Here is a 24,500-nt window from a genome sequence, read left to right as displayed (position 1 = left end):
ACACGATTTTTCGAAATGAATTTTAATTAAGATTTTGCGTAAATATTTTACGAGACCAAAAGTTTCTGCTACCCTTCGACGAGTTTTGGGTCGAAGTCGACGGAAAATCAACAAACTTGTTAAATAAATTTTGTTTTATTTACATTTGTCAACAATTAACTCGGGATTTTCGTGTGGCGGCGACGACGGCGACGAGTTAATTGGAGGCAAATGTGTCACGATTAAATTGTTGATTTCTAATAAAAATTAGATAATAAAAAATTTATATTGATAAAAATTATTTTTCAACTCGTTTGTGAACTCGTATCTAAGCTGTTGGAGTTTCAGTTGTTCAAACATTAAATAAAAAACGTATTTTTGTTGATTTTTTTATTTCGCAATATTTGAACAAGTTGTTCACAAAGTTGTTTGTTTTGTATGAAGTTTTTGTCGATTAATGGATTTTTAATGAATTTGTGGATGGGTTTAAATGAAAAATTTTTTGGTAGCAAAAATGTTGAGTCAAAAGTGAATTTTAGTTAACTAGTCATATGGGACAAAAAATTTAACATTTGATAAAATTTTTAGTTATATTTTTGCTTGGAATTGATTTATTTTTGCATATTATTGTCCTTTGGGGAGTATGAAAAATTTTCATTTTCTGTGGAACATTTTAAAAAAATATTTTTATTGAGATAAAAATTAATTTTATTTAAAAAAAATTATTATTATCCTGAAATTCAGGTTAAATTTTATTTTTATTTTAAATTTTAATAAAATATTATATAAAAAAAATAAATTTAAATAAAAAAAAAGTAAATCAATTAAATAAATAATTTTTATGAAATTTTAAAATTTTTTATTTAATTATTTTAATTTATTTTTATTAAATTTTTATTTTATTTTTTATTAAATTTTTTAAAATGCAAAAATTTGCTGTTTGACTAAAGTTTATGTTTTTTGTCTGAACTTTAAAGTTTTTTTTTAAATTAACTTAATTTAATTTAATAAAGAAATATTAAGGAAATTTTTTCTCATTTTAAAATTTTTATTTAAAATTAAAATAAATTGAACTTTATTTTTACCCAATTTTAAAAGATTTTCATAGAGTTAATTTTTTTTAATAATTTCATTAATGAAAATTTTTGAAAAAATATTTTCTTTGTGATGTTCTACACAAGAAAAGAAAAAAAAATAGTTAACAAAAAATTAATTAATTAAAATGAAAAAATTATACAAAGTTAAATATTATAAAAAAATAAATAAATTAATTAATTAAATAAAAATAAATAAAATTAATTTAAAAATTTTAAAAAATTTTTTTTTAATAAAAAAATAATTAATTCTATAATTTCATTGATCAATATAAGAAAATCACAAAAAAATAATTTTAATCACTCAAAAAAAAATTTTTCAAACTTCAAGCTATTTTTTAAAGCAAGAAATTCTACAATAATCTTAAATTTCTTTAAAAAAAAACCTTTTTTAATTTTAAATTCAAATTTAACTTCCATTAACTTTTGTTTTTCTGTTAATTTTTTGGCAACGCAGTGATTTCTGCTAGATTTTCCGCCTGAGAAATTCCAGAAAAATATTTACTTTTATATCTCACGACGATGTTTGATGTTCCGCTTATCTCACCAAAAAACGAGGCAAAACTTTTCTCGCAAATAATATGTGGGAATGTGTGCTCATCTTTACGTTTTTGCATTAAAAACCATCAGAAAACTCGAAAAAGCAAAATAAGACGAAGTAACGGTGACGAAGACAATATTTGTCAAAGAAATTATCTCGTCGTGTGTCGTTTATTTGTTTGTTTGTTGCTCCTTTTTTACTTACTTGAACGTCTCGTAATGATGACGATCCATGTTTCCCGTGAGGAAATCAAACACTGACATATCCATCAGATCCAGCAGACGTCTGCCTTGATCGTAGGGTGGGATATCGCGAACCTACAAAAATTCAGAAGAAGCCAATTTTAATAAAAATTCACTAAAAAGACATTTTCAAGGCGATTAAAAGAAATTTTCTTACCATGGTGCAATAATCTGCATCTGTTTCCCACTGAGCTTTCCTCCGTTTGTGATACGATCGTCGCCATGGATGACGCCAGACCTGACAACAATAACAGTAAAAATAATTATATTCACGTCGTTTACAAGAATTTTCATTAATTTTTTTTTTGTTTTTATTTTCATGTGAGAGACGAGATTTTTTTTAGACAGACAGGAGGCAACATTGACACTTCATATCGTTCATTATTCATACAACGGATGTGGAAATGTTTAAATTTTTTTCAACAAAATTTTGCGAAATTTTACTGCAGCTTTTTTTGGCAGATAATTCAATTTTAATTTTATTTAATTAAAAATTTTTTAATTAAATTGAATTTTTTAATAATTAATTTAATTTATTTTTTTTACATTAAATAATTTAAATTACATTTAAGTAATTTTTTAAAAATTGTAATAAAAATTTATTCAATTTAATTATTTAATAAATAATAAAATTTTAATTATTTTTAATGAATTAATAATAAAAAAAAAATATTTAATTTAATAAATTTAAAATAAATAAAATTTAATAAAACAATTAAATTTATATTTAATATCAAATATTTAATTAAAATAAATAAAATTGATTTATTAAATATTTATTAAAATTAATTCAATAATTAATTGAATTAAATTAATTTTAATTTATAAAAAATTAATTTTAATTATTTAAGTTATTTTTTCTTTAATTTATTGATTTTTTTCATTTAACATTTTTGTTATTTGAGTGCCATGAAAAAAAAAATTAAATTAAATTTTAAAATTTTTGTAAAGAAAAACTTCAACAATGACAAAAATTATTTACCAAATTTATTGCATTTTTTCTAAAATTTTTGTTGGTAACGTCACGTAAGTAGAAAAATTCCCGACTTTTCGAGAAAAAATATTTTCTCTCAACGAAACCGAAAAAAAATTTCACAACACACAAAATAGTTTTTTTTTCATATAATTTTGTAATAATTTTTTCGTGCAATGAACATGAACAACAAAAAAAATAATAAAATAAAAAAAAACCGCCACAGGTATTTCTGCGACACACACAGAGGTAGAGATAATAATAAAATAATCATAAACTATGGAACAGATGAACCAGAAAGATGCAAATCCACAAAATTGCGCATATTTTTTGTAGTTGTTGTGAGTTTTTTTTTATTATTATTTTTTTTTTAATGTAATGAGATATTTTTTTTGTGAGAATTATTTCAATTTTTTTCTGCTGTCTAGACATTTTTTTTTTTGAGGATTTTAATTTTTTTTCTACCTTAATTTGATTAATTTTGAGGAATAATTTGGGTCAGAATTTTCAATTAAATTCTCCAAAAAGTGCCCTAGTGACCAAAGATATGATGTGATTACATCAATTTTGGTGTTGTGCATGGAGATTCAATCTGATGCGGTTAACCATTTCATTGGTTGATTGCATCCTTTTTACCTTTGTTGTCATTTCGCATTGTTTTCGAGCAAAACGATGGATATATGGTAAAATAAACAAAAAGGAGATATTGGAAGGTATGTCTAATATAAATTTTGTGTGTTTTGAGAAAATTGATATTTTTAAGTTAAAATTGGATGAATAATTGGAAAATATTAAATTTGTTCAATAAAATTGAAAAAAAAAATAAAAAAAATATTGGAAAAATTTAGAAAAAAAAAAAATAAATAAAAAATTTTTAAACATTTAAAAAATTGAGTTTTAAAAAAAATCTAAATAAATAAGTTTTAAATTCAAAATTATTTTTTTACAAAATTTTAAATATTTTTTAAATTAAATTGAATAAATTAAAAAAACACATAATTTTGAAATTAAATTTAAATTAATTAAATTAAAATAAAGTTATTAATTATTTTTTAATAAATTAAAATAAATAAATAAATTTAATTAAATTAATAATTTTTAAATAATTAACCTTAAATAAATTGAAAACTAATATTTAAATTAAATAAAATAAAAACTAAATAAATTAAAAATTTTTAAATATTATCAAATTATTTTTTTAACACCGCAAATTAAGATAATAAATTTATAAATTAAGATAAAATAAAAATAAAAAAAATAAATAAATTTTATAAAAATTTTTTAAAACGAAAAAAAAATTTAATTAAATTAATAATTTTTAAATAATTAACCTTAAATAAATTGAAAACTAATATTTTTCGAGCTATTTTTTTTAAATATTTTTTAAAAATTAAATAAAGCGAACAATAAATTTAAATATTTGAACAAATTCAAAAATTAATTAATTAAATTTTATTAAATTATTTAAAAATAAATAAATATTATTTTTTAATCAAAAAATAATAAAATTGTAAAAAATAATTCAATTTAATTTTTTTAAATAATAAAAAATGACAAAAAATAATAATTTTAGTCAAAAATTCATCACAAAATTTGAAAATATAAATTTTGACAAAAAAAAAATCAATATGAATTAAACTGTCCTTTATGAAAACAAAAATTTATTTGAAATTCATCACAAATTGCAATATTTGTCTAAAAACCAAATAAAAACTCTTCAACAAAAACCAATATGAATTTAAAAAAATACCTTTCTTTGTGCCTGCTCATATGTCGGCAAAAATGCTGCAAACGAGCCCTCAAGTGTATCGGGCGTACCGCAAATTGCATGTGATGTATCACAGTAATACGAACACTTGCCATGGAAACAAATGTTGTTCGATGGCGAAATGAAGAAGGTTTTGAGCAGGTCATCGTCAGCAACCTGATAAATTTCCGTCGTTATGTTCAGAATGCGTCCGGTAACTGGCATCGCGCGTCGAAAACCCAGCAATCTATTTAAAGAAAGAAAGTTAATTTAATTTTATGTCATTTCAGAATGTTCCTCGCGGATGAGATTCTTTTTTTTAATTACCTATCCAGATGAAAGGCTGCAATTTCCGCCGTGTGTCTTTCGTAGTCGGTGAAGTAAAAATGGTTCGGTAACGTTTGTTGTTCGCGTGGAAATCTGCAAAAAAAAAGATGTTTAAGAAATCTGTGAGTGACTGCATAATTATTTACAAAAAGTATGAAGCTCGGATGCCAACCCAGAATATGAGCAGCATTTTAATATCAATTTGTGGTTTTCAATTAGAAATTGTATTGTGGCTTTTTCCCATATACCTCACACGTTGAAGAGGAAATTTGAGAAAAAATAGAAAAGTGGGACACAATTTTCATTAAAAGCACTTGAACCACATTCCGACTTGTCTCTCATTTTGACTCATCGTTCTTGTAAATTTTAATCACGTCTCTAATTATTGTACGTCGTTTCCTTTCAAATCGCTTTCGTTATAATCAAAGTATTTTTTCGAACGCGTTGACGCCTGGTGTTTAATAAAAACAAAAAAAAATGTGCGGATTATAAAAGGTTTCAAATTACTTTTAATTTAATGTTCTACCTCGTGCGTCATTTCTCGGTAAGTAAAGATATTTTCCTTTTTTATTTGCTTTTTAATGAAATTTAAATTTTTTCTTAGTTTTATTTTGAATAAAAAAAATCTAACAAATGCTAAATAAAATAAATAAATAAAAAAATTCTTGCGGGTTTTCTAGGTTTTTAAAATTTTTATAGAAAATTTTATTAATTAAATTTAATTTAATTAAAATAATTAATACAATTAATATAATTAAATTTTATTAATATCATTTAATAATTTTAATTTATTATTATTAATAATTTATTAAAAATTTATTAAAATTTATAAATTATTTAAAATAAATTTAAGTTTTCGATTTTTTTAAATTTGAAAAAATTTCATCAAAAAACTTGTAAATCCTAACTAAGATGTTTCTTTATTTTTTTAAAAATTATTTTAAAATTGTTCTATATTTATTTGATAATTTTTTTTATATTAAAAAAATTAAAGAAATTATTTAAAAAATTTAAAATAATTAAAATTTCAAATTAATTAATTAAAAAAAAAAAAAAATAATTATAAATAACTTGCTAGTTAAAATTAATTAATTTTAATTTATTTATTTATAAAATTTTTTTAAAACTAAATTAAAATTTTCTAATAGAAAAATCAAATAAATGAAAAAAAGTTTAAAATAAATAGAAAATTTAAAGAAACATCTTAATTAAGTTTTCCAATTTTTTAATGATTTTTTTTTAAATTTTAAAAAATATTTATTTTAAATTTATTTTAATATTATTAATTAAGTAATAATTAATTTAATATAATTAGCGTTTTTTTTATATTTTTTAAAAATTCAATTAATTTTTTTTATCGTCTTTTTAATAATTTTAATTTTAATATTTTTTGAATATTTTTACAATTATTCTCAGAAATTTTAAAATATTTGAAAAAAATATTTTTTTTTACATATTTTATAAAATTTAAGAATTAAATTAAAAATTAAAAATTCATAATTTTTTTTTCAAAATTGAAAGTAAAAAATATTTTATTATATTTTAGATGGATTTTTATTTTATTTTAAAGAAATTTCTCTTTTACCGACCTAATAGATTTTTTAAAATAATTTTTAAAAAATATTTTTTCAAATTAATTTTTTCTATCATTAAAAAACTACTTGAATATTCATAATGTATTCCTTAGACCAAATTCATACTTTTTAATCCAAGCCAAGCAATTTTATTACTATTCCCATCTTAAGACGAAAAAACCCCTTTCATTAAAATTGAAGGTACAAAACGCAGCATGTGGTCTCGAAGAAGAAGAAGGTCTTTTCCTAAACCAGACAAGAAACGCAAGAAAAAAAAAAGAATTTTATTTCCCTCTCGTAATTAAAAGTTTAACCTTATTTTTGTCGTCTCTCGGAGCGTCGCTTTTATGGTTTAATGACCGTAATGTTGCCAAAGCGAAACAGGAAAAAAGCAGAAAAAGGCTCTAAAAGTATTTTGTCACACAATCTGTTTCCCATTTATTCGACATAAAATGAGAGATATTGAATTACTTTGTGTTTACTTTGCTAAATTAATGCCCTGGAAATGAAATAAAATGGGAGAATTTTAAATAATTACAAAAGAACAAAACATATGACAATGTAATAAAATCGGATAAAAATCCTGTCTTTGATGATTTTATTTCAATTTTTTCTCCTTTTCCTGCCTTTTTTTTTGTTTCCTTTGAGGAATTACAAAGAAAAATGCTCGAGTTTGCAAGAAAAAAAGGTCATTCAAAGAACGAATAAAAAAAAATCGAATCAAATCCATAATTTATTGTCTGTTTCTGGCAGCGAAGCAACAAACGACGCAGGAAAAAAAAAGTTACGAGAGAAAATCAGACATCATATTTGTCATGATCCTGTATCCTGTCTCGAAAGTGACATTTATTGAAAAGCATTTTATTTTATCATTTTGCGTCGTATGACGTGCGATTAGAACGGCAGAGGAGAGAAGCACATGAATATGGGATAAATTGACGCCACTCTGTCTTTATCGATTATCGAAGAGTATCCAATTTATTATTTGTGTGGGGAGAGATTTTACGCCGTCGACATCGTGCAGAGTATAAAATCCATAATGGGTGCAATTTGTTTTAAGTAAGTGCAAACCAGTAAGGGAGCATATCACGAGAAATGAGAGGAAAGTATAACAGAAAATTTGATGGAAATATGAGGAATTGAGAGGAGACTGGATCAAATTTTGTGGGAAATTTATCTAAAAAATGGTAATTTTTAAAGAAATTTTACTTAAAGTTGGATTTTTAGACCAAATATACAACTATATGTAACATTAATTTATGACCCAATGCACATTTTTGAAAAAAATCCCAATGCACATTTAGAAATGTTTTCCAATAAAAAAAGCCCAAAGCACAGTTTGAAATTTTTTCTCAAAGCAAAACTGATTTTTCCCCAATACAAAATTTAAAATTATAACCAAAAGAATAATTTTAAATTTTTCCCAATGCAAATTTTTTAATTTGGATCCCAGTGCAAATTTTAAATTTTTTTTAATTTAAATTTTTATCATTTTTTAGTTCTTTAAAGTCCACAAATCTAATTGAGTGCTAATTTTCTTAACAATTTCTCATAAATTCTTTTTCTGCGTCTGAAGTAATTTTTTTTAGTCTAAAAAGTATTTAATTTGTTAAAATGATTTTTTTTCTTTTGAAATTTTCAAAAAAAGGTAAATATCGTTTAAAATTTTTAAAACTTTTAGAAAATTGTGAATTTTTTTAAAAGTCCAATGTTTTTTTTTTTTAATTAAATTGAGAAAAAATATTTAAATTTTAGAAAATTTAAGTTAAGTTTGAAATTTTAACTTTTTTTTATAATTATAGCAAATTATAATATTTATTTTAATTAATTTAAAATTAATTTAAAATTAATTTTAAAGTAAAAATTTTAAGAAAATTTAAAAAAATATTAAAAATTTTTAGAATAATTTAAATTAAAAAAATTATGAATTAAAATAAAAAAAAATAATTAATACCTAATTACGAAATAATTATTAATAAATGATTAATTAAATAATTTTAATACCTTAATATTTTAAAATTTATTCAAAATTAATTTAAAAAAATTTTAATTTAAAATTAAAAAAAAATTAAAATTTTAAATTATTATTTTTTTTAATAAAATTTTCCTCTAAATCATTCATTCAAAGTTCTTGTTCAAAATTCAAATCAAAAAGTCATAAAAATTTTCTCATCCCATAAAAATCCACTAAAAAAACATCATCCTCCCTATCGATTAAACAACATTCGATTAAAAACCCTCTCAGTTTCTAAACAATTTTTCATCTTCCGACAGTTAATAAATCAAACAGCAACAAAAAAAAATCCGTAGATGCACGAAACTCTGTGTGACACAAATTGACCTAGAAATTATTTGATATCGAATCGAATGGCAGAGTAAATAAATCCACACAAAGGGACACTTTTACTATTTTTCTTATCACACATCAGACACAATTTATTTATTGTCCTTTGCGTCGTGCAGCTGCTCGAACTGCTTCATTTGGTGCGACATGACGTTCGAAAAAGGGAATAAATGAGCAATCTGTTAAAAGGTTAAGGACTTGAACGAGTTGCTTTTCGCACTAAAGACGAGCAAAAAAGGGTTTTCATCGATTTTACTGCCAAAAATATTGTCTTTATCTAGATTTAAAGTAATCGGATGATGATTTGGATGATGATGATCACTAAATCAGCTTAGAATGGGAATTATGAGGCCTTTCTTGGCGTGACGAAAAACAAAACAGGACGACGAATGAAGATGACACGGAGTGGAAAAGTAATGACAAACCATAAAATACACGAAAAGATAATGGTAGCAGATAAAATTTTATTATAATGTACCCTTCTTTCATCTCCCGCGTTATTTTATTTGTCGTCGTTGTTGTTATTTTTTTCCTGAGAAATTTCTTTTGTTTTATGGGCATTTTTTGCTCATCACTTTTATTGCGCCGCGCGTTCTTCTCTGCGTCACACGGTTATAAATGTCCAATGTAATTCAATTAAAAGTGCGAGTTTGACCTGTCGTCGCTTCATCATTTTTATTTTTTGTTAAGAATTGAGACAAATTGTAGCAAAAAATTTTTTTTTTTCATATAACAAACAATTTTTATTGCTTTAAAAATTTTTTAAAGTAGGAATTTTTTAAATTTTCAAAGTTTGTCGTATTCTGACACTGACAAAAAATTAAAGGAATCTTATTAAAATAAAGATTTTAAAGAGAAATTCAAGATTATTCAAAAAAACGTTATAAATAAAAATTTAAAACATTTTTAAAAATAAAAAAAATAAAATTATTTAAAATTCAAAAAAATAAATAAATAATTATTAAATAAATGAATTATTAATTAAATTATTAAATAAATTAAATTAATTAAATATTAAATAAAATTAAACGAAAAATTAAATTTCTGAGATTAAAAAAAAGTTTGAAAATAATTTAAAAATTATAAAAAGTTTGAGATTTAAAAATATGAGAAATTTAATTGATTGGATAAAATGTGAAACTATATTTTTAAAGAAACTCACTAAAAATTTGGTAAATTTTTGTTAAAAAAATTAAATCCAGAAGAGCTCTGTTGTAAATCATTTATATTTTGGAATCTGACACAAAAAAAAAAATAAATTAATACAAAAATTTATTTTTTAAATAATTTAATTAATAATAAATTTATTCAATAATTATTTTTATTTAAATTTTATTTATTTTAATTTTTATTTAATTTAAAATATAATTTTTATTTATTTTTTTAATTTTCAAAAATGTTTAAAATTTTTCTTTTTAATGTCTTTGTGAATAATCTTTGAAATTTTTAAATTTATTTAAAATTAAAAAAATGAATTTCTCTTTAAAATCTTTTTTGTTATAACACTTTAATTTTTGTCAGTGTCAGAATTTGAAAAACTTTGAGAATTTGAAAAATTCTTGCTTTAAAAAATTTTTTAAAATTAATATTTTTATATAAAGTAATTTTTTTAAATTAAAAATAAATCATAGAAAAATTTTTCATTAAAAATTAAAATTTAATTAAAAAAAAATTAATTCTCACCAATTTGTTTTTTTTTTATAAATACAAATTTTTTCACAAAATGAAAAATAATAATATTTTTAAAAAAATTAAAAGCTTCAACTTTTAACTCGTCGATGACACTTTTTTGCAACAAAACAAACTATTTCTTGTTTACAACTTCGCGATGAAAGAAAAACAGAAAGCAAAAAATTATCAAGGGAATCAACTTCAATTCTATTCCGGAGCGCAGCAAAGTTCCTTGGACTTTTAAATAAAAATATAATGAAATCATCACCAGAGTCATTGCATCGCATTATAAGAGTCTTAGCTATTGAAAAGTTTATAAGATGACATTTTTCCCTCTCTCTCTACTTGCACTCGAGGACAGTTGCAGTATCGCATTAAATAAAATAGGAATGACATAAAGATAAGACGACGACGACGAAAAAAGTGCAAGAAGCGCATTAACACTCACAGCACCAAAGCTAAAATAAAACGAGATGCATTGAAGAAGAAAAAAAAAGTTTTATCGTCGCCTTGTTACATTTTGCTTGAAATAAAAAAAAAATTGTGGAAGGTTGAAAAGTTGGCGATTTTTATCTTTATTACAGTTCTTTGGACAAACTTTCCAAACATTTTTCTTTTATTACTTCTCGCTTAATCTCAAAGCGACACTTACGACTCAAAAAGCCCTTAAAATATTTTTTTTTTGAATTTAAGAAAAAGCGACTTACCTCATCGGCTTGAAGAGTGCATGCACTTCATTTGGATATTCAATTATCAGTTTTATCTGGGTGCCGCCCTCCTTTTGTACTGTAATGAAACGCAAATAAAAGGCTCATTTAGTGAAAAAAAATATAAATAAACATGCGACAAGAGGTAGTAATTGCAATGAATTTTATTTACAAGATTTTATTTTTATTCTCAGAAAGTCGGAGGAAACGATAAGAAAACATCTTTAACATCTCTTTTCCTTCCGCCCACTTGATAAATTTATATTTTCCGTGCATAAAATGAGGAAAAAAGGATGAAAATCGGGAAAAAGTGCATAAACAAAGAAAATGCGGAAAGAGAAATTATGTTAAAGGGTGTTAGATGGGCGGGTTGTTACATATTTTGCTTCGTCCTTTCTTAATTTTTTTTTGGTTCTTGTGTGGAAACTTAGCTTTGTTTGATTTATTTATTTTTAAAAATTATGTACCTATAAAATATTTTATTGAAAAAAATTATTTTGGCTAAATACTAAAATTTTTATTTTTTTAATTTAATTAATTTAAAAAATTTATTTATTAAAACTCTATAGAAATATTCCTAAAAATTATTTAAAAAAAATCATATTTCAGGTAAAATTTAAAAAAAAACTATTTTTTTTCAAATTTTGAAAACAAAAACGTGTAAAGTTTAACAAATAATTTAATTTATACATAAAATTTCAATAATATTTTTTTTAATTTAAAAAATTAGTTTAATTTAAAAAAAAATTAGTTTCGTTAAAAAAAAATTTTTAATTTTATTTTATTTTTATCATTTTATACTAAATATTTAAAAATCATAGCCAAATTTTAAAGGAAACTTTTTTATTAATTTTTTTAAAAATTAATTAAATAAATCAAGTAAACATTTCCAAAAGATTTTTAATAATTTTAGGCCATTAAATTTAATTATTTTACTTTATGTCGCATGTGGATTTTTATGAAGGGGGGGGGGGAGAAAAAAAATAAAAAAAAATAATTTTTTTTACTTTTTTGACGTTTTTGAACGTTAATCGTTGATTAAATACATTAATAAAATATTTTATTTTAGTCAAAACGTTTTTTTTCAAAATTTAAGAAAAAATAAAAAAAAATTTAATTTTTACATCAAATTAATTGAAAATAATTTTTTAAAAGTTAAGTTTATTCAAATATACCAAAAAATGTCAAAAAATTTCCTTATTCTTTAATTATTTTTATTTTTCCACCTGATTTTTTTCGGAGGGGGGGGCGACATAAAGTGAAATAATTAAATTTAATGGCCTTATTAAGAAATAAAAAAAAATTAATTATTTGACTAATAAAATATTTTATTTTACCACGTTTTTTTTAAATCTAAAAAAAATTTAATAGTTACACAATTAATTGAAAATAATTTTTTATTTAATACAGTTTATTAATTAAAGTTTTTTTTTTGATTTAAAAATTATATTTTTATTATTATTTTATTTAATTATTTATTAATTATTATTATTTTTTTTTTAAATAATTTTATAAAAAAATATCTTATTTTCAATAAAACAAAAATTTTCATAAATTTGAAAAATTATTTAATTTTGTTTTAGAAAACGAAATTAAATATAGCCAAATAGAGAACGAAAAATTAATTTAAAATTGAAAAATAATTTATTGAATTAAAAAAAAATTAGGTCGATCTCCGAACGAAAATTCCACATTTTCATTCAAACCAAAACAAACCAAACAACTAAATTTGTCAGGCTTTCAACAATATTTGCGGCTTATAATCATATTTCGCGCAATATTTTGTTCAAAAAGCCCACGTTCGAATCTACAATATTAATTAGCATCCTGTTGCTGCCGCAAAAATATTCATATTGCACCTCCTTTTGTCTCGACCAAATTCAATATTTGCTCATAATTATTATTATTTTGGTTAACACAGAATTATTTTAATACAAGTGTTATGATCAATATGGGTCAATGTGTGGCTTTTTTATATTTTTGCTTAAATTCAAAAAAATTCTGATAAAAAATTTTAAGCTTTATTTTATTTAATTAAAAAATTGAACCGAAAAAACCTTTTACGACTTTTCCCAATAAAAAAAAAATAATAAATTTTGTGGTTGAAATTTTAAGCTTTATTTATTTGGCGGTGCGCCACTCCATTTTAATTCCATTTCATGTCGGTCAAGAGGATTAAAATTTAAATAATACTCGAAAAAAAAATGTCTACTCACCGACATGTTGAATTGGTAACGTGATCATGTCGCGCACCACTGCCCTGACGAGCGAATCATCTTCGTGGTACATTTCCTTTTTGGTGATTGATAGTTGGAGTTTTTCTAAATTTGTCATGTTTTTGCTGCAAAAAAAGAAAAAGAAAATATTTTTCATGAGAAATGTCGAATATTTAAATGAGTTTCCGACCTCTTATGAAAATTTTATCTCTGTCTCTATGTCACTAAAGTCAAGTCATGAGGAAATTTTATGGGTTCGATTTTGTCAAATTTGCATATTTTCCATTCTTGATGAGGAAAATTGCATCATCGATACCCAAAAATGAAAGAAGATTATTTTGCTGGTCGATTTTTGGAAGCAATTGCATGTCCGGATTTTGCGATGGAATTCTAATCTGGGCAAATAGACACAAAGATTCAGTTACACAATAAAATTCTGCCTAATTCACATGAAAATGCGATATTTGTCGATCGTGATGTGCATTTGTAAAATATTCAAATTTTACCAAAATGTCACGGAAAACTGCATGCAAGTTCAAATAAAGTGCAGTTGAGCACAACATTAAATATACGTAACAATGTGTCACGAATTAATTCGTTGCCGGGCCAAAAAATTCATAAAAGTCGTTTGTCACAAATCGTTAAAGTTTGAACAGTTAATTAGCGGATATTTTGTGCGCGACTCAATTTAATTTTTCACGAGACTTTTAAGCGCGAAATCTAATTAAATAGTAAAGAATCGTTTTTTTGTGTTTCTGGCGCGATAATAATAATTATTATATTGTGTAATATGCTGCAATAAATATAAATATGTACAAATTGTGTAAATTTACGTTATGTCAACAACAAAAGATTTACATTTTTGGCTCGAGTGTGATGCCATAGAAGGAAGAGACAAGTTGGCGTAATGTAAGTAATTTATCATTTGTAACGTTGGGTGCTTCTTCATTCATAAATATGATTATACTTTTAAGTATGATCTGTGTTTGACATTTTTTGGCGGGAAATTTTTTTTTTTGGCGGGAAATTTTTTTTTGGCGGGGAAATTTTTTTTTTGGCGGGAAAATTTTTTTTGGCAACCCTGCATTTGTAAAGATCTGAGAAAATTTTTAGATAAGATCGTTTTGAAATGATCGTTTTTTTAGTCTTGTTTTTTATTTAAAAAAATTATGACCTTAGAGTCTAAAGTTTAGACTTAAGATGACCTTTACATTCGAATTCAGGGCTGTCAAAAAAATTATACAAAATTTTCGCGCCAAAATTAAAACAAAAATATTCACTATAAAAAAGTCAACAAAAAATTATAATTTTAATTTAGTCCGATTTGGATAAGATCTTACTGATCTTGAGATCTTGTAATATAAGATCTGGATGAAAAGATCAGATCAGTTTCGATCTACAAAATGGTTTCAAAGCACTTTGAATGATATTAAGATCTCGGTATCACGATCTCATAATGATCTCTTCGCGAACTGATCTGATCTGATCTTCATTTTGGCGCCAAAATTGATAATTGATATGCATTTTATTAAATCTTTGTTCAAAAATGTTTTGAAGATGTATAAAGTCTTTAAAAAAATTGCGATTTTTTATTTTTCTGAACAGAGCTTAAAAAACTATTGACTTAAGTTGAGTTTACGACAAAGTTCAAATAAGTCAATTCAATACGTTAATTATTTTTTGAAAAAAAATTTTTTTTTTGAAAATTTTTGAAAAGTTTTATTAAGTCACTAAACTTAAGTTAAGATTGTTTCATATGTTAGTCAAATAATTTTGACTTAATGAGTTTTGCAGCCCTGTAAAAGACTTAATTTAAACTAATCAAAAGTTCTTGATTTCATTCAAAGCCTGATCTCCATTTTGGCGCCAAAACCGATAAAATTTTACTAAACAAAAAAACTGCAATCTATAAGATCTCGAATTCATCATTAAGTTCTACAAATTGAGAGCTTGAAATCTTACTTGATCTCTATGATCTAAACTGATCAATATTTCGCGATCCTGATCTCGATTTTGGCGCCAAAATTTATTTATGATCTGTAGTTTAATAATCTATTTTTAAGGTTAAAAAATCTTTTAACAGTAGCTATCTTAAGATCATGAACTAAATATTGTGATCGATCTAATCTCAACAGATCGTTTTCAACTCTGATCTCCATTTTGGCGCGAAAATTTAAAACCCCCAAAAAATGGCGGTAAACATCTCGAAATTTAATTCTAACCTAAAATCTGTCATTTTCAAGCATTTAAATACTTAATTACTGTTCATACACTCATAAAAACAAATTATAAAACCGACAAATTTTTCCCTCTCATAATTTCCATATATATTTAATGTCATGTTTCATTTTTATTTTATATCACGACATTTCATCATAAACGTTCACAATACATATGTCAAAAGAAATAAAAAACATCAAATTTTTATACAAAATTTTTCATTAACAGGAATCAGTTACATTTTCATCACATTCATTAAATCATTTGTTTATTCAGTTCCGACACAATTTTTTGTTTTTTTTGCTTTTTCTCTCAACAGCTTGAAATATGTGTGAGAGTTAATTGGCCTTTGGATAGTTTTATTTTGTTTTGTTATTTTTTGTTGTTTTTATGAAAAAAAATTGAATTAGAGCCAAAAATAAAAAAAAATCTTGCGAGATAACCAACACGTAATTACTGTTTTCAACGTTATGAACTTTTGTTTTGCGGTTAAAAATAATAATAAACAATACAAAATATTTTTTTTTTGAAAGAAAGTTTCTCAGCTGGTCAATTACTATTATTGTAAAATTTTTTCACCATTTTTTTTTATTTTTTTAGATGAATGTGTGTTTATGGAAATAAAAACGAATAAATAAATAAAAATTTAAATTCAATTCAATACGAAAAAGAGAAGATAAAATTTTTACAAAACTTATCCTAAAGGAAACATATTTTATAACGATGATAATAATAGCTGCAAACAACAAAAACAGAAGGCAAACAAGATAAAACTTTAAATTTACGGTACTCTCTCACAAATAAACTAACAAAACAACAGAAAAAAAAAATAAAATTTAAACATTATTCATTTCTCTGTGGAAGTTTGCTGCTGCTGCACTCACAATCATGACTGCATAACAATAAATAACAAACAATGCATATGTTCAAGATAAGCAAGTGACTGCGAGAGAGTCAGAGGTTCATTCATTAAATACTGCAACAATTATATAAAAAAAAACATAAACCGCAATAAATACGTAGGGAAACCGTTAGTTAGTTAATCAACAGCGAAACGAGAGAAAAAAAAATGCCCGTACAACAATAGAATAGACTGCGAATTTAACGCACGTGATCTTGTTTTGAGATAAAGATAACATTATTAACTTTGTACGACGCGCCGCAGACTTGGACGACATATAATTTATCTAGTTTTTGTTGCTTTTCATGAATGAATGGAGTGCGCTTGTTGATTTCGTGTTAAAAAGTAGAGGCACGCAGCAACGCGCTGTTGCAAGATGGTGTGAAAATTTGACACTTTACGAGGCGTTGTTCGCGTAATTGAGTTGTCTGTGGGTGATCGACATTTTTTTGTTAGCGAAAAATAAAAGAAACATCATTTTTTGCTTGAAAAAAAAAAATTTTTTTTAAGTGGTAAAAAAAAATTTAAAAAATTAATGAAAATTTTTTAATTAATTTCAGGTCATTTTTGGGCTTTTTATAATTTTTTTTCGCAAATTTTTTTATTATAGATTTTATTATTTATTTTTTTATTTAAAAAAAATTATTAATTGAACAAAAAATATTTTAAAAGGTCAAATATTTTCATTAATGAAAAATATTTAAAGATTTTTTAAATTAAATTTTATGTCTAAAATAATAATTTATTTAAAAAAAAAAATTTTTTTTTTTTTTAAATTTAAAAAATTAAATAAGATTATATTTTATTTTTCTTTTTAATATTTATTTTAAATTAAAAACATAAATAATTAATTAATTTAAAATTTAATTAAAATTTATTTATTTATTACTAATTTATTACTTTTTTTTACTATTGTTTGATATAAAAATAGTTTTCTTTTATTTATTTTTTTTGAAATATTTATTAAAAAACAATTAAAAATAATAAATTATTTTTTTTCTGAAATATAAATATTTATATATATTTTTTTGTATTTTTTTAATAATTAATTAAAGGTTATTTTTTACTAGATTTTTTTTTTTATTATAAATTTTATTCATTATTTTTTTATTTAAAAAAATATTTAATTTATTCAAAAAAAATTATTAATTAAACAAGAAAATAATTAAATTTTTTTGTGAAAATTTTGAATGAAAAAATTTTCGAGATATTTTTTAAAATTAATTTTCATTATAAAATTAAAATTTAATTAGAAAAAAATTTTTTTATTTCTAGATTTCTAATTTTATTTTCCTTTTAAATATTTATTTAAAATTAAATAAATAATTAATTAATTAACTAAATTTGATTTAATAAAATAAAAATATTTTTTTTAAAATTTTATTTAATTCTTTTATTTACTTTTTTTTATGAATAAAAATAAATTATTTTTTTTTATTATTTTTCTGAAAAATAATTTTTTCGTATTTTTTAATTAAAGTAAAATTTTATTTTGTTTAACTTTATAATTTTTACATAAAATCTGAAATATTTTAAAAATGCTCAGAATTTTAATCCACAAAATTAATTTCAGATTTTTTATTCAAACCATCAACTAACTTCAATTATTAAAAAATATCGGTCAAGTGCTTTTCCTCATTCTCTTTCAATCACTTAAAGACTTGCAATTTGCCTTAAACTTTTATTTTTTTTTAAAGAAGAAGAGTGTCCGAAACAATAGCTCTGAAAAGTGAATGCATTTACTTTTCAGCCAAAATCGTGCAAAAAACTTGCATTAAACAACTTTTTACTTGACGTTTTACATTAAAAAAAAATTATTAACATCTTCATCACAGAGCAAAAAAATCGTGAATAGCACTCGGCTCTCTTCAATTTCAATTTGGTTCAGTGAAAATTCTATTCATCGATTGAAAATAATAATAATAATAAATGCTTCCACTCCAAACAAAAAAAAACTCTAGAAGCAGGTCAGGGATAAAAACAATTCATTCTTTTTCATTCATTGCTGACGACGTGCTTTTGTGTTGCATGAAAAAAAAAGTTTTTTTTTATTATTAAAAAACTAAAAATCATGAACATTTACTGTCAATCAATATCAAAAGCATTTTTCGGTTGGCTGTGAATTCACGAGCAGCAACGAGAAAAAGGTAAATAAACAACAAATTTAGTTTTTCATCAAAGAGCAAAGCCGATTAAGCGATTGAATGTTTTTTCGGGGAGAACAGCGCGGTATTTAAGCCATTTGTCTCGCATTCGTATCGATGGCATTCGGCGATTGTTTACCGATGTCTTTATTGTGTTGTCGAGCCAAACAACACACATCAATGGGATTGTGAATTGAAATTGAAATCAAGAACGGAAATTAAATTGTTCAAAATTTTCACAAAATTTGTTCAAAGAGATCTCGTGACGTAACGACGCGCGTTCTCTGCCGAAGCACGAAACAGTCTAACTAATCTCGAAACATAATTCATCAACTTCCGCTCTTTTCGTTGTCGGTATCGTTGTGCTATCACAGTGAAAAATCTACGTTTTGCGGCGAGAAATTTGATGCGAGACGTGAGAAATTACATTTTTGGCTTTTTTGAAGGAATCGCGGGCGAAAAACGGGTTAGATTTACTCCTCGGGAGTTAATTTGAACTCTTCAGAGGCGAATAAAAAGATAAGTTTACCCTTTAAGATTTTGAGAGGTAAAGTTAACCCTTTAAGAAGTTATGTTAACCCTTTAAGAGGTTAAGTTAACCCTTTAAGAGGTTAAGTTAACCCTTTAAGAGGTTAAGTTAACCCTTTAAGAGGTTAAGTTTTCCATTTTTCAGGTCAAGTTAACCCTTTAAGAGGGTAAGTTAACTCTTTAAGAGGTAAAATTAACCTTTTAAGAGGTTAAGTTTACCCTTTAAGAGGTTAAGTTTACCCTTTAAGAGGTTAAGTTAACCCTTTAAGAGGTTAAGTTAACCCTTTAAGAGGTGAAGTTATCCCTTTAAGAGGTTAAGTTAACCCTTTAAGAGGTTAAGTTAACCCTTCAAGAGGTTAAGTTAACCCTTTAAGAGGTTAAGTTAACCCTTTAAGAGGTTAAGTTAACCCTTTAAGAGGTGAAGTTAACCCTTTAAGAGGTTAAGTTAACCCTTTAAGAGGTTAAGTTAACCCTTTAAGAGATTAAGTTAACCCATTAAGAGGTTAAGTTAACCCTTTAAGAGGTTAAGTTAACCCTTTAAGAGGTTAAGTTAACCCTTTAAGAGGTTAAGTTAACCCTTTAAGAGGTTAAGTTAACCCTTTAAGAGGTTAAGTTAACCCTTTAAGAGGTTAAGTTAACCCTTTAAGAGGTTAAGTTAACCCTTTAAGAGGTCAAGTTAACCCTTTAAGAGGTTAAGTTAACCCTTTAAGAGGTTAAGTTAACCCTTTAAGAGGTTAAGTTAACCCTTTAAGAGGTTAAGTTAACCCTTCAAGAGGTTAAGTTAACCCTTCAAGAGGTCAATTTGACTCTTTCTAACTTCTTTAGGAGTCAAAAAAACTTCCGAGGGGTTAGTCTGACCCATTTTCGCTCATAAGAAGGTTTACGAGTCGATGTTTCATGATGAAAAATGATCTACTTGAGACAACTAACAATTCTAATAAAAAACTTTTTTCAAAAAATTTCACCCAACCTTCGATTTTGGGTTTAGGTAGAAATTTTTTGAATTTATATTTTCAGTAGAAATGTTTCTTGTCTCAAATAGATCATTTTTATCATGAAACATCGATTCGCAAAACCAAAGCAAAGCCAAAGATGCGAAACGTAGATTTTTCACTGTGTTAGCTGGGAAATTTGTTGCAAGTTGTAATAATAAAATAATGATGACAATGCCTCCCATTATAAGAACATCATCATACATATTCACTTATTTTATGTGATTCGGATGTGCAATGTGCAACGTCTCTCGTATATATATTTACATAAAATGTGTCCCGTAACGTGTGAGCAAAAATATAATAATAATTTTGAAACAATATTTATGTCGGAACGCAAAAAGCGAGAGAAGGGAAGCGAAGTATCATCATGTCTCTCTGTTAAATATAATAAGTTATTGTTGTTGAACAAGTATTATGATTATTATTAATATGAAACGGCTGCTGTGTGTCGGAGAGAAAATGTTACATTTGTAGGCATTTTCCTGCAAAAGGATCGAGATTGGCAAATGCAAAAGTTGTGGAAATGATGATAATTAAGAGACAGATGAGTTTTTGGGAATAAATTTTCAGAAATTATTAGACAGAAATTTTACGAGCTAATGAATAATTTTGACATTATTCTGGATTTTATGTGACTGAAAGTGACAATTTTTGTTGAATTTTGAAAAATTAAATGAATTTAATTTTTAAAAAAATCGTTATAAGCAAAATCAGAAAAAAATATTATTTTAATAAAAAAATAAAATAAATAAAAAAAATATAAAAAATAAAATAAAATTTTAATAAATTTAATTCCATAAATTAATTGACTTCAATTAACTTAAATTAAATTTAATAATTTTTTTAATAATTTTTTTTTAAATTTTAAATTTTCAAACATATTTTAAATTTAAAGTTTTACTTTGTAATTTTTTTAAGTCCTAAAAAATGATTATTATTTTAAAAAGTTATTTAAATAAATTATTGACTTGAATTAATTTAATTATAATTATTTTTTAAAAAATTTAATTAATAAATAAATGTTAATTAAATTTTTTTAAATTATTATTTAAAAATATTAAATTATTTTTAATAAGAAAAAAAAAGTATATTTATTTTTATTTCAATATTTCAAAATTTCTACAAAATTAAATAAAAAAATTTAGCTAAAATTCCGTTTTATATCAAATTTTAAAATAATTTACCTGACAAAGTCCTTCATCCGTGACAATTACTACTATCACACTTCCATTCAATGAACTGATAATAATCACTTTGATGACCTTTTTCACTCACATCTGCATAGATTAGTCTCATTTACATCACACAAATCCAAATAAACTATTAATTAAAATTTCTTATCAGTTCATCCACTCCAATTTTCGACCGCTGCAAAACTGACACATAATCACCATATTTAATTGCATGCCCCAAAGGGATAATGATCTCTCTTGTTGCACCGCAAAAGGTCAATTTATTATGCAAAGTGCCAATTAAGTACGCAACATACTATCGAAACCGGGATGACACATGACACCCAATCAAATGATGAGAGAGCGAAAAAAAAATCAAGCCGAAAAAGTTTGTAATCAAATCAATAAACAGCAATTTATTGCACTCTCTTGACATCCGTTAACTCGTTCAATTGTTTTGTTGCTGTGTTTAAATTGATTTCTTATCACACATGCACATTGATTGCCATTTTTTTCCTCGTGCTGGCAAAGTAATTTAATAATAATGATGATGATTTAACAAACGTGACCAATAATTGTCATGTTATTGATTGAATTATATCATTACAAAATGATCAATCATGCGAGCTGGCAGGCGAGCAAAACGTCGTCTTGTTGTTTGGTGCCCAGAGAATTCGAGAAGGGACTAATTTTACACATTGAGAGCTTAATTTGGACCTTGTAAAGTTTAAAAGAGACTAAATGAACATCTTGAGATGTTAATTTAACCCTCTTGAAGTTCAAAAGAGACTAAATGAACACCTTGAGATGTTAATTTAACCCTCTTGAAGTTCAAAAGAGACTAAATGAACACCTTGAGATGTTAATTTAACTCTCTTGAAGTTCAAAAGAGACTAAATGAACATCTTGAGATGTTAATTTAACCCTCTTGAAGTTCAAAAGAGACTAAATGAACATCTTGAGATGTTAATTTACTCCTCTTGAAGTTCAAAAGAGACTAAATGAACATCTTGAGATGTTAATTTAATCCTCTTGAAGTTCAAAAGAGACTAAATGAACATCTTGAGATGTTAATTTAACCCTCTTGAAGTTCAAAAGAGACTAAATGAACATCTTGAGATGTTAATTTAGTCTCCATGAAACTCAAGAGGACTGAGCTCAACTCATTTTCGTTTCACAGTGCCATCTATTGGTCGGTCGGTAACCCATAACACACATTTGACGAGAAAGAACTTTTAATTAAAAAAAAACCTTACCTTATCTTGATGCCAATCAATTCAGATAAGCTGGGATTATTGTCATCCATCACTGTTTGATGGTTTCGAATAACGACATCGTCTCCATTCTCATCGTCATCCGCATCACCTTCCTTCGGCTCCAGCACGAGTTTCAGCAAATCCGTAAACTTATCGTGCACCGCTGGCATCGTTGGAACTTTATCATGCCCTGGACCGCTTGTTTCGACGACGCCACGTGAATGTGCCCCCGCCGATCCCGAAGCACCAACGCCAGATGCCGCTGTCGATGTTTCTTTCGATCCCGATGAATTTCTGGCGGAAAAAAAGAAAAAAGTCATTAATTATCTCGTGTTAACCTACTTCTACTCTCGGAAAATTCTAAACTAAACGAGGATGCGACGTGAAACGACATCATTTATTAAATTCACGCAGCTCATGTGAATATTTTTCACGTCACAGCATTTCACATAAGACTTTAACACTTTTAAGTGACACAAAACCATTTATTTGCTCCTTTTGTCACGAAATTTTCATCTTTTTTTCCCGGGAAATGAGAGTGGCTTATTTCTTTTTGCCGTTGTTCAGTTGAAGAGTTTTGATGACATGATACGCAGCGAAAGTGTCATTTGTGAGTGTTTCAAAAATAATAAGAGAGACAGCAGTTCAAGAGGATGTCATGCCAGAAGAAAAAACACAAAAAAGTAGCGTTGACATTAAATACCCGCAGAATAAATAAAACAAAAAAGGAAATAATTTGCATGCCCTGCAGTTTTTTGTGTTTTTTTTCAAACTTTTTTTGTTTGTTTATTTTAATTTTTAATAAAGTAAAGTGAAGTAATAGAAAAAAATTTTCTATGAAACTTTTTTTGTGGAATTGAATTTGAGGAAGAAGTTTTTCTGATGGAAAACATGAAAAAAATCTAATTAATTAGCATTTTATGAGTCGGATAGCATTGTTCTTTGTATATTTTTGTTTTGAAAGTTTTTGTCAAAAAATTTTAAAAGTAAAGCAAAATCGAGAGCAAAATAAAGAATTAAAAAAAAAATAAAAAATAAAGATAAATAAATAAAAATAATTAATTAAAAATTAAATAAAATAAAAATAAATTAAAATAACAATTTTAAAGAAAAATAGGAAAAAATAAAAATTTTAGTTAAAAATTTAAAAAAAATTAAAAAATATTTAAATAAATTAAAATAAAAATTTTAAAGAAAAATAGGAAAAAAACTTTAATTGTTTTTAAACTTAAAAAATATTTAAATTTTTTTAAATTTATTTTATTTTATTTAATATTTAATTTTATTTATTTAATTTTATTTTATTTTTATTTATTTATATTAATATAAATAGGTATATTCATTAAATTTATTAAAAAAAATCTTTTGAAAATAAAATCATAAAAATTATAAAGTAAATTTTTTTTTATCAAAATTTTAAATGTTTACTTTTAAAAATAATTTTTGAATCATTATTTTATTATAGAAACTAATAAAATTTTAGCGCGCCATCTTTTGACAAGAATTAAATTATTACTTCAAATTATGTATTAAATTTAATTTAATTAATTTCGAAAAAAATTATTATTTTACAAAATTTTCTAAAAAATTTTAAATTAAAAAAATCTACTGAAATTTCTCTAAGACCTTAGATAAGAAAATAAAAGTAAAAAACGCCCTCTATTGACAGGAATTAAAATCCACAAAAAACTTTAGAAAATTTTATTTAGTAATATTTTTAAAAAATTACTTTTATTAAAAAGAAAACTTAAATAAATAATTTTATATAAAAAAAAATTATTTTAATTTAACTTCTTCCTTATTTCAAAGTTCAACATTCTCATAATTATTATCAAAAAAAAAAAAAATGATTAAAAATTTTAATTTATC

The 24,500-nt window shown here is 24.0% G+C and overlaps 1 protein-coding gene across 1 annotated transcript in view; it reads right to left on the bottom strand.

Moving 5' to 3' along the window:
* The window catches only part of LOC134836184 (extracellular serine/threonine protein CG31145), a 66,052-nt gene that overhangs the window by 11,683 nt on the left and 29,869 nt on the right, over positions 1 to 24,500 (bottom strand). The window contains exons 3-9 of the mRNA XM_063851450.1: positions 22,632 to 22,925; positions 13,416 to 13,540; positions 11,200 to 11,278; positions 4,904 to 4,996; positions 4,580 to 4,823; positions 2,014 to 2,094; positions 1,819 to 1,931 (exon numbers count right to left, since the gene is read on the bottom strand). Coding sequence (XP_063707520.1) covers positions 1,819 to 1,931; positions 2,014 to 2,094; positions 4,580 to 4,823; positions 4,904 to 4,996; positions 11,200 to 11,278; positions 13,416 to 13,540; positions 22,632 to 22,925 — 1,029 coding nt within the window. The remainder of the gene's footprint in view (positions 1 to 1,818; positions 1,932 to 2,013; positions 2,095 to 4,579; positions 4,824 to 4,903; positions 4,997 to 11,199; positions 11,279 to 13,415; positions 13,541 to 22,631; positions 22,926 to 24,500) is intronic.

Source organism: Culicoides brevitarsis, chromosome 3, assembly GCF_036172545.1.
Source record: "Culicoides brevitarsis isolate CSIRO-B50_1 chromosome 3, AGI_CSIRO_Cbre_v1, whole genome shotgun sequence".
NCBI lineage: Eukaryota > Metazoa > Arthropoda > Insecta > Diptera > Ceratopogonidae > Culicoides > Culicoides brevitarsis.
Note: the sequence above shows the minus strand (reverse complement) of the source record. Positions and strands in the feature narration are given on the sequence as shown.